Source organism: Fukomys damarensis, unplaced genomic scaffold, assembly GCF_012274545.1.
Source record: "Fukomys damarensis isolate Sample0158 unplaced genomic scaffold, DMR_v1.0_HiC HiC_scaffold_29, whole genome shotgun sequence".
Lineage (NCBI taxonomy): Eukaryota > Metazoa > Chordata > Mammalia > Rodentia > Bathyergidae > Fukomys > Fukomys damarensis.
Genome location: NW_022900941.1, coordinates 12,966,135 through 12,977,985, shown reverse-complemented (window position 1 = coordinate 12,977,985; position 11,851 = coordinate 12,966,135). Strand labels below are relative to the sequence as shown.

The 11,851-nt window shown below is 36.5% G+C and overlaps 1 protein-coding gene across 4 annotated transcripts in view; it reads left to right on the top strand.

Moving 5' to 3' along the window:
• The window catches only part of Dpp10 (dipeptidyl peptidase like 10), a 1,319,241-nt gene that overhangs the window by 1,208,390 nt on the left and 99,000 nt on the right, over positions 1-11,851 (top strand). For all 4 annotated transcript variants that reach the window (XM_033757133.1, XM_033757135.1, XM_033757134.1 and 1 more), the window contains exon 8: positions 5,869-5,989. In XM_033757133.1, the coding sequence (XP_033613024.1) occupies positions 5,869-5,989 (121 nt within the window). The remainder of the gene's footprint in view (positions 1-5,868; positions 5,990-11,851) is intronic.

Here is an 11,851-nt window from a genome sequence, read left to right as displayed (position 1 = left end):
GAATCACAATTCTGAAACAGCCAATCTAATTGTTTTCCTGTAAATGGAATTACAATAATGGAAGGTTCTAAACCAAAATATTTCCGAGCATTACATCGGATTGATTGAACAAGTTGGGCAACAGCTTCATAATAAGGTTGTAAATTTTTGGCAGGTGAAACAGATAAATGTAACCACAATAAAGGTCCATTTTGCCACAAAACTGCTATAGGGGAATGTTTGGTTAGAAAAATAAAAGCTTCTAAGGGTTTTTGATAATCAAAATAAGATATCTGTTGATTAGAAATGGCTATTTCCACCTTTTGAAGAGCCAATCGTCCTTCATATGTGAGGGTCCTGAGGGAGGAAGGATCAGGATCCCCTTGCAAGATATCAAATAAAGGTTTTAATTCTCCGGTAGTTAATTTTAAATAGGGATGTATCCAATTTATATCTCCCAATAATTTTTGAAAATCATTCAAAGTTTTCAAATTATCTTTTTGAATCTGTAACTTTTGGGTAAATATTTTTTGAGGATATAGCTTATATCCCAAATATGAAAAAGGAGACTCCTGTTGAATTTTTTCAGGAGCAGTAACTAACCCATAATCATTTAAAACCTTTTGTAAATAAACAAATACAGTGAGCAATAATGATTCATCTTCATTTGCTAAGAGAATGTCATCCATATAATGTATCATATAAACAGAAGGATAACTTTGTCTAATACAGGAAAGAGCCTTGCGCTACAAACTTTTGACATAGGGTAGGGCTATTTACCACACCTTGAGGCAAAACTCTCCATTGGTACCTTTGCATAGGTCCCTGGAAATTAATAGAAGGGACAATAAAAGCAAATCATTTACAATCTGTAGGGGCTAGAGGTATAGTATAAAAATAATCCTTTAAATCAATAACTATTTTCAAAGTATTTCTAGGTATTGCAGAGGCAAGGGGGAAACCAGGTTGTAATGCACCCATGATTTCCATAGTTTCATTAATCCTTCTTAAATCTTGTAATAATCTCCATTTACCAGACTTTTTCTTTAGCAGACGGTTCAGTGTGGCCTTTACCTAATTGTTCCTGCACTAACTGTTGGGCAACTGTTAATTTCTCACTAGTTAAGGGCCATTGGTCAACCCAAACAGGTTTTTCATCTTTCCAGACTATTGGATCTGCATGGGGTGCAGGCATGTCAATGACCCCTAGGGAAAATATCCCAGTCCTTGTTTATGAGGATGAGCTGACAGAGTCACAGGAAATTGAATTCCTTGACCTTCCTTTCCTAAACCAACATTAGGCAAAAATCCTTGATCAAACATTTGGTTAGAGACCTTTTGATTAGGGCTATATAAATAAACTCCCATTTGTTGCATGACATCCCTTCCTCATAGATTAACTGGGAGGCCAGGAATAACATATGGTTGAAAAGTCCCACAATGTCCTTCTAAACCACTCCAATTTAATATATCAGTACTTTGTTTAGGATTTCTACTTTGACCAATGCTTTGTAATTGAGAGACAGTCTCCTGCAAAGGCCATGTAGAAGGCCACTGGTCAGCAGTTATAATGGAGACATCAGCACCAGTATCTAATAACCCAATAAAAGAACTTCCTTGAATTAACAGTTTTATCTCTGGCCTATTGGCTCCAATAGATTGTACCCAGTAAACATCTGAGGACCCAAAGCCTTTATTCCCTCTAATGGCTTTTTTATATTTTCCTGAAGTAACTATCCTGGGTAAAAGAACCAATTGAGCTATACGCTGTCCAGGCTGAATAACAGAAATTTGAGAAGGAGAACAAACCATAATTTTAATTTCTCCAGTACTATCCTCATTGATAATTCCTGGGGAAATTATGAGTCCTTTCATGGTGGAGGAACTTCTACCCAATAAAAGACCTAGGGTACCCCTGGGTAATGGCCCAAAAACTCTGGTGGGTAATGCTTGTGTTCCCATTTCAGGGGTTAGTACTGCATAGGAGGGGGAACTGAGGTCCAATCCTGCACTGCCTGGGGTGGCTCGGAATAAGTCCTGAACGGATTTTTTGACTGAGGGAAGATCCGAGGGGTTGGATCCTGAAATGCCCCAAAAGTTTGATATGGGGCCTGAGGCTGGCCCCTTCACCCATTTCCTGACTGGATAGGATTGCCCATAGCATCCCTTTTAGATCTATATTCATTGGCCCAATGATTTCCTCTTTTACATCTAGGACATAAACCAGGTTCTTTAGGAGGTTTTGAAAAAGGTCTATTTTCTTTATGTTGTGGGCAGTCTCGTATTAAATGTCCTGCCTGACCACAGCCAAAGCAATTTCCATTATTCCCCCTTTTTGGAGGGCTGCTTCTATGTTGTTGAAATAAGACCTCTTTTACAGTTTTTTCTTGAAAAGCTGCAGCCATGGCAAGGCCCTGAGTGTAAGAGGGACCTATATCAGCACACAAACGAACATAAAATGATAAATCAGCCTTCTTTCTAAAAGGACGAAGGACAGCTTGGAAAGCAGAATTTGCATTTTCATAGGCCAATTGTTTAAGATAATTTCTGCTTCTGATTCTCCAATTATTCTACTAGCTGTTTGCAACAAACGATCTAAAAAATTTTGGAAGGGTTCATCGGGCCCTTGTCTGATTTTAGAGAGATCCTCTGTAGCCTGTCCAGAGGAAGATAATTTTGTCCAAGACACTTCGGCAGCTGCATTAATTTGAGTATATACTCCTAGAGGAAAACCCAATTGCTGAGTAACATCAACATAAGGTCCCTCTCCTGCTAGCATCTCATAAGTTGCATTAAGTTCTCCTTGCTGTCTATTCAGGTCTGCTATTCTCTGGCATTGTTCTGCATATTCAGACTTCCACAACAAATAATCTCCTCCAGCTCGGCAAGCCTTAGCAATCTGTTTCCAATCAAAAGGCGGCAAGGCATCAGTTGTGAGAGAATCTAGCATGGCTAACGTAAAAGGGGCAGTCGGCCCATATTGGGTACAAGCCATTTTCAATTCTTTTAATTGTTTAAAAGGGATGGGGGTGTGATGTCGAACAAGGTTTCCCTGAGCATCCTGAGCCTCAAAAACTGGGCAGGCCGGAGAAAATGCAGATACATCCTCACCTTCTTTAAAGGCTTGTTGTAAACACTGCTGAACTGGAGATTTAAGGAGTTGGGAGTTTACTCTCACAGGCTTCCAGCCTTCAGGAGGTCCTGAAGCCAAAGCAATTAAAGAAGGCTCCTTTTCTGATTGTCACAAGGAGAAGGATCAAGATCTGCTATTGTACTAGGCTTGTTTTTAGGGCGTTTATGACTAGTCCATTGAGCTTGCATTTGTTTAGACAGATTTTCTATCATATTTTCTAATTTTTCCATCCTATCTTCTAACTGAATTTTTTGTGAACCCTCAGTATGGGCTGCTGTCACTAAAGGCGGCCATACATTTTCATAATATTTAGCAGTTTCTACTTCAAAACCTAGAGGTTCCGGCGGAGCCATCGGAACGATACTTTCACTTTCAATTTTACAATTAGGCGGAGCCGTTGGAACGATAGTTTCACTTTCAATTTTACAATTATCATACTCAGGTTCCTCTACACTCAATAAACTTTTAAACATATATACAAAAGGCAAGCGACTAGTGCTAGCTCCCATTTTTATGACTGTTGCTAGCTCCCATTTTTAATATTTATAAGAAAACTCACTGCTCCTCTTTTTGACTTCCTTTTGAAGGTCCTCTTTTTTCTTTTCATCGAGATCTCCTTTTATTCTTTATCCAGCAGTGTCCTTCACTGAATCCCTTGATACTCAGGTCCCTGTTCGGGTGCCACTTGTGGCAGTCCAGCCATCACACACGAACATGCCTGAGTCGGGGAGTGAGGATTGAGAAAGGAAAGAACACTCAAGCCTGAGTGGAGACGAAGAGAAGTCTAATTTATTTCACAGAAACAGCTCCTTTTATAGGTTCACATCAACAGGAAGCTTTTAAGGGCACACAACAACAGAAAACACCAAGCAATCTTTTTTATCTTTATGCAAAGACCGGATTTCCTGACTCTTACAGATAACATCAGATCTTCCGCTAACGAGTTTCCTGTTATGTCAGGGTCAAAGAATCAAAACAAGCTCAACAAACAGTTTCCTTGAAAAGTAGCAAATGTTGATGCCTTAATTATACAGGAAGAAGTTATTTTCCAAATGTCAAACTCCAGTGGGCCATGACTGGGCTCCCACAATGTGATCTATGCTTTCAGTAGAAGTTTATTTTTTATTTCATATTACCATCTGAAATCTTTCTAATTGAAATGAAAATAAGAAAGATCATTTGTTAATCCTTTTCCTTCTCCCACTACTATTACTATTCTAGTACTACTATAGTACCAACACAGAATTAAAGAGTGTAGTATCTACTATCGGCCAGTAGTTGGGGATAGTTGGGGATAATTTAATTTATTGCTGAAGCAATAAAGATTTTATTCTGATTTAGATTTTGTATCCTACAAAGAGCTCAGGATCTTGAACCATGTTTACTTGTGTCTTCTTCAGTAATACCACATGTGTTCAATATTCTACGTTTGTCATTTTGTTATTCACCATAGATCTGTAGTGTATGCAATTCCTACCCATATTTCATTAAAAAAGACTGATGATTAAGCAAATTACCAAGGTCACCAGGATTATAAATTTAAACTTCCTCATTGTGAAGCCCATCCTTTAAAGCATTCCAGTGCACCGTCATTTTTATCTCCAATATTTTTATTCTTAGGTTGGTATCCTTGCCTGTAATATAAAAGACATGTATTGGTGGAATGATTAATTAGACATGCTGATATCCTCAAATCTCCAGAACCAAAATAAAGTATCAGTGAAGTTTTCTAGACATTATGATTTTTTAATCACACTGAACATCTAGATTAAATATTTTGCACCTTGCAGTTATTTAGATGATAATTTCAGAAGTTCCTGTGTTTGCTCACCTTGCTTTTGTGTGTATAACCATAAAGCATGCTGGACACATAGATATTGGAACATCTTTCACCCTTTTAGTAAGGCGTTTGATCTAAATAGCAATCTGACTTCCTAAAATGTGAAAGAAATGTGTTCTGTGGAAGGGTATAACAACACACAGATAAACAGTTTTAACATTTGGCATTACAGACATTGTAGAGTGAATAAGTAATTTTATTCCAAATTATCTATAACAAAGACACATTTTATGTGGAACCATTGTTCCTATCCTTGCCAATTCTATTCTGAAAATCTCTGTAATATGTTTAAAACTCTTTAGCTCTCCGGCACAAGGTTATTGTTATTGGTATGCTATTAAGGAAAGAGTTGCCAAGAAATGTTGGTGTATATTGAACTATTTTTTACTGTCAGTTCAAAGACATTTTACTAGTGCTTCTTATCATCAGTGAATCTATGAGTTAAGCTGGATAAAAATCAGAAATTTTTAAGTATGCATTATTTTATTGATCACCAAATGCGTTTTGAGAAAAACCCCAAATTGAAGCTTTTCAGTCAGCTGGCTGTTACTAAAATGCTGTCTAGTTTCAGTTAAATGTCTTCTAAGCATAGAAAATGTTATCTTATAGCCAAACCAATTTTGTGGTATGGGGGAGATGTTACCAAATAGATGAAATATTATTGCTGAAAATATGAATCTAAAAGTATCAGTTCCCAGTGCCATGTAATTACAAATGACAACTTGATATTAATATGATAGGGGAAAAAAGCCATTATTCATAGAATGCTATACAAATATACATATTAAATAAAAACAGTTTAAAAGCAGGCATTGATAAAATACCTAACTATTCAGTGATTATTCTATAGTATGAAAGTAAAAATAGACTTTCTAACATGTTGGAATTTTTCTTTGTTTCATGTTTCCTGCTCCAGATTTATATTTTTGAAAATAATATCTACTATCAGCCTGATATAAAGAGCAGTTCATTGCGACTGACATCTTCTGGAAAAGAAGGAATTATTTTTAATGGAATTGCTGACTGGTTATATGAAGGTGAGTTGAACAGATTTAGTTTCAAGAGAATACAAATAATATATTTTTATACAGAATATACAAGAAAAATCTGTTCATTCCAGAAAAAAACTTGTAATGTTATTTCTTCTCCCCATTTCCTCTCAAAATTGCCTTCATACTTTTGTATCATTGCATGTGCTCATATTTTGCCTGGATGTGATTTATATCTACTTATATGATTCCAAATTTCATATATGTATGTGTATATATATATATATATATATATATGCACAAAATACATACCAATGATGTTCAGACTAGATAGATTATTTTATTTTTGATGGCACTTAAAAATAAAAGTGAGTGGTTACCTCATCTTACTCTGGAATTAGTGAATTTTTCAGACTCTCTGGAAATGAAGAAACAAAAGTCTTTGTCAACAAATGAATGAAAGATACTTGAATTTAGTCATTCCCATTAGGAACAATCTGTCATTTTTGAAAATACATTGTGTAGGGAGAAGATTAAAGCCTACTTGCAAGTTATTTCAAATAGCTATCAAATAAAGTTTGGGCAATGGCTGAGAATATAAAAATGAACCAGATGTTAAAAATCTCCATTACCAAAGAGGAGTCGTGTTAGTGGGAATCCTTGTCTTGTTCCTGATTTTCATATGAAACTTTTCAGTTTTTGGACATTTAATATGATGTTAGCTGTTGGTTTTTTGTAGATAGCCTTTATTAAGTTGAGATAGAGACCTTCGCCATTGTTGGTGGGAGTGTAGACTGGTGCAACCACTATGGAAATCAACGTGGAGATACCTCATAGAGCTGGGACTAGAGGTTCCATTTGACCCAGCCATCCCTCTGCTGGGTTTCTTTCCAAAAGAATTAAAAGTATCATACCACAGGGATATATGCGCACCTATGTTTATAGCAGCACAATTTGTAATAGCTAAAACATGGAAACAGCCCATTTGCCCATCATTTGGAAACTGGATAAAGAAGATGTGGTTTTTCTATAAAATGGAATATTAGCCATAAAGAATGAGAAATTAGATTCATTCATAGGAAAATGGATACATATTGAGGATATACTCCTAAGTGAAATACATAAGTCACACATGTGTAAATACCGAATAATTTCTCTGGTGTGAATAAACTGTAATAGTACATAAGATCCTAATGAGGTAACTGACATTGTGAAATGGGAAGAAAAGGTCTAAAGGTGTAGGGAAGGTGGGAAGGGTAGGGGAAAGGTAATAAGGGAAAAGAAAAAATGTGAGAAAATGAAAAGATGGAAATAAAGTGGTTTTAAATGGGTAGGGGAGGAGGGGTGAAGGGAGGTCAGGGACAAGAGGAAAAAATGAGAACGAAGACCTGTCATGTAGTGGTACAAGATCCTAACAATGAATGTAACTGTACTGTATCCCTAAAATGTACCAATAAACTCAATTTAAAAAAATCTCCATTAACTTTTAATCATGTGCAAATTATCAGTTGAACTCTGGGTAAAGATTTCCTGGGAAAGTCTCAAAGCCGGAGTTTAGTAGCTGGGCTTCAGACCCTGCAACTTATCTTGGCACAATATGTCAAGATTTGAACTGAATTAGTCTATTTGATTATGAATTTTACAGGTAAGAATCATCTAGAAAATCAATTTTATTTCTTGAACAATATTTGCAAATAGTCTATCTCTGATGTAATATTTTTAATCCTATGCAAAAGCATAGAAATGAGGCTCAGGCCAGTGTAGGGATTCACAGACATTTTCCTATGGGGGAAACCTGAGCTGGCATGTGAAATTGAGAGGCATTAACATGAGAAGACATTAAGATGGAAAACCCAAGCAGAGGTTACAGCTTGCTTAAGCACAGAAGTGTTAAACAGCATAGTGTATGCCTGAGGACTGCAATCTACTTGAAATAGCTTCAAATTTAAGGCAAAGGAAGGCAGTAAGAAAAGAGGGTAGTGACCTCTAACAATCATCTGGCATTTCAATTATTTTGCTTCTACAAAGTGGAGAAACTAGAAGAGTTTTCAAGTATGGGAGTAATGAGATTAGCTCTTCCATGTAAATGGATCATTTTGGTTATAGTGTGAAACAGGGATCTAATAATGGGAAGGACCGGTGAGTAGCTATAATGCTTTTTCTACGCTCCGTCAGGAGATAATGAACAATGGAACTAAGGCTAAAGCACTTGGAAGGAGGAGGAAAGATTCTAAAATTGATCAGGCATTGAAATAGGTCTTAGTGGCTAAGCAGATGGGGTACATAAGAAAAGACAAGGATGATTCTGTGACTCCTGGTTTTGGTGATTAGTACCTTGAGATGGCAGACACAGGGAGTGAGCACTAACAAGGAGCATTGGATGGCAGGGAGGAGAGGAGTTAGTGGAAATGTGGACATGCTGTATTGGCCAACACATTATGTGATCCTCAGTGTCAGTGAACTTTTAAGTCAACTAGGTGTATGCTTGATATAGACTGATGCCATGACAGACTTAAGCCCTGATCAAGATGTTTCAGGCCTATGGCATATTGGGAAAGCTTGTTTTCAATGAGGTTCTGAAGAGTGAAATTAGAAACCATTATCTAACTAACAAAGTCATTTTCTTAATAAGACCGTAAAAATCTATATATTTAGGCTGAGACTGAACAGTGTGTTGGGGCTGGGGGAGGGAAGGACAAAGCACATGACTAAAACTTCTGTGATAGACACAGTAGGTCTAACAGGTTCCATAGGAGACATGAAAACTTAGATTTTTGTCACTGAGATTAAAGCTAAGACACTGGGCTCTTAGGTTCCAGGTATACTAGGGAATTCCATACACGTGGGTTTAATCCTGCTGATAAATTTATTCAAGAAACCAAATTTTAGGGATAGTAAGTGACTCAGATATGTCCTCAGAGAAAATGAACTGCAGGGCTGGCATGTGAACATGTGTTTTTTGTGTACAAAGCCAGCATTGTCTGTTGCAGTGGATGTTTCCCATTGTTCTATAAAATACAGCACATATTTGGGGCCCTAAATCATCGTAAGTTAATGAGTCTTTTCCTCAATGAAAGGCTCTTTGGATTACTGTTTGTGGACTCTACTTCTCACCTCTCCTTCAGAAGGAGTCCTCAAGGGGATCACTGTTAAGGTTCAGCACAAGGATTTAAGCAAGTCATTTGCCGTTAACTTTTCCCTCAACATTTTGCCTGCCATTCTCAATCTATGTTTCAAGAGTCCTTGTGATCTTATTGTCCCATTGTCACTTTGCTTGTCCATGTGCCCACAACTCTCAAACTCCAGACCTTTCTTTTCTCCTCAGTATATTTTCTGAAGCACAGTGACGTGTCCTAGGGCAGTGATGGTGAAGCTTTTAGAGCTTTCCGTGATGACAGTCCATTGTAGCACAGGTGCCATAGGTTCACCACCACTGTCCTGGAAGATGCCAGTGATCTTCATGGTTCTGTGGGTGCCCTTCTGGTGTGGAGGTTTCCTTTTTATTACTTCATAGAAATCAGTTATAATCAAAATAACCTTCATAGAAGACTCAGGAAGTAACATGTGACATTTCTCCTTTTTAAAATAATTGACATTTACTTTCTATAAATGCCAGTGGGAAAGGGGTGGGTCGGTGAGAAGTCACATAAAGAATAATAAAATAATGTAATAGCAAATGTGAAGGCTATTACACGATCTTTTAGGACTTGGTCAGTTTGTGAGTGCAGCCAGTGCTCTTAACCATGGCGCTAATATGGAGTCTGTAAAGCTTCTTTTTCTCTAATTGATATCATTACCCAGTTCTTAAGGAAAATAAAAACATATAAATTATAATGTGTTCTAAAGCGTTCATGAAGTTCAGAGAAATAAAATTCTCAAAACAGAAAATCATTTTAAATACCATACTTATGCAAGGCCATTGTATTACAGTTTTACACAATTGTAATACAATTGTATTTTATTCAAATAAGTCTCTACATTTGATAGGGTAACGACTAAATGAGACACTATATCAAGTATAATTTTAAAAAATTTATTAAAAGGAAATTACATGGTTGACACATCTTTAGCTCTGAAAATTTCCATAAAGTCTTTAATCTGTTAAATGAGAAAAATGTACCACTACTTTTAATGATCTGATTATATAGAATAATGAGACCAGTATTCCTGAATGATTTATAAATATTTTTAAGTTCCAAAATTTTAAAGGGATAATTAATAAAATTTTTCCACAGCCTCTGAACACGTATGTCTGTCAGACATTTTCTGAGTGCAGTACAGGGAGGTATATGGTTTCTCTGGAGCATTTCCAATGATACACTGTAAATGCTTGTTATACAAGAAACCATTCAGGACACAGTAAATAGAAGCATAAAGAGACCTCATGCCAGTGTAGTAAATAAAATTATAAATAAAGCTAAATCTGATGTGATAGATGAACCGAGTTAATTCATAAAAGAAATGGCCTTTGTATTGATCTCCAAGAATGACAATAATGAAAGAAAAACTTGACAGGATAAACAGCACCCTTATTGACAAATTGCCCTTGTTGCACATTTTTCACTTAATGGAAACAATGCATACTGCTTATTTTTCATTTTATTTTTTTGCCTTCTCTTGGAGTTATGAAGTCATATTTATTCCTCATTGATTAAATGAATTCTTATTGGGCACTTAATGCCAGTGAAACTGGACTGTGAGAGAGAAGACGGAAAGGTAGAGATGCAGCCACGGCAGTATCCTCATCAGAGCCGAGTCCCCGAGTCACCAGCTGAGTTCATAGTTACCATTGGATTTGCTACTAGTTCATTGGCGACCTTGAGTGAGTTGGCAGGGACAGAAAAGTCTGCTGTGGATGAGCGTCAGAAGGACAGTGAGCCCGTCATAAATATAGGTGATTCTTACAAGAAAGTTGTCAGTAAGAGGCAGAAAATAGGGAAGAAGTCAACAACAGAGTTACAGGGAGGGCGGCAGCACCCACAGGAAATTCAGTCTAAATTGAAAAACTCTAACTGGATAATGTCATCTTGGTTTTCAGTATTACATGTTAATCTGAGTGCAGCAATTGTATCTGAGTTTTCTGGAAATGCTTTTCACTGAGGTTATGTTTTAAGTCTCTGTGACATAAAACCAGTGTGTGGAAAACTCCTTCTACTGTGCAGGGAGATTTTCTGTATCACAGTAATGAAAATGATCAAGAACCAAACCTATATTAAATTGGAATAGAATGCAATTTATAAAAATAAATTGTTTGTTAAATAATATAATTAGTGTAGGAAGTTTAAATGTTTGAGAAAATGTCCCTCTTAGAAGCAATTAAGGAAGCTTGTGCCTTATCCAGGATGACTACTAAGAAAATACATATAAATGATTCTTTTATTTAGCTCCTCCTCATTCCAGTCAGCTTTATTTTTATAACTGAAGGAAGTTGTCGAGTGACTATTGTTTTGGAACCATAGCATTTTTGTGAAGAGTATTAGGCAGTGATCACTCAAAAGCAAAGAGAGTCGGTGATACCCAGTTTCTACTGCATGGTGGCCATAAATCTGGAACTTGTCTACTTGACAGAAGTATGGGGCACACATACTTTAGTGCATCTGATGAACGTGCATCTTAGAAATCCCACAGTGTTGACTCTAGCTACTGGGAATCTCTTCATGTTTTCAATTTCATAAATTTGTGCTTAATGTATTTTTTTCTTCCAGTGGGTCATGTGTATGATTCATATCTCCAAATAAAATGTTCATTTATTTGTACAAATCAGACAAAGGATCAGAAGTAGAAAAAACCCCAGTAGGGCTTGGGATTTAGCTTAGTGGTTCTGCTGCAAGCCCAAGGACCGGTACTTAATCCCAGTATCAAAAAAAAAAAAAAAAAAAAAAAAAAAAAAAAAAAAAAAAAAAAAAAAAA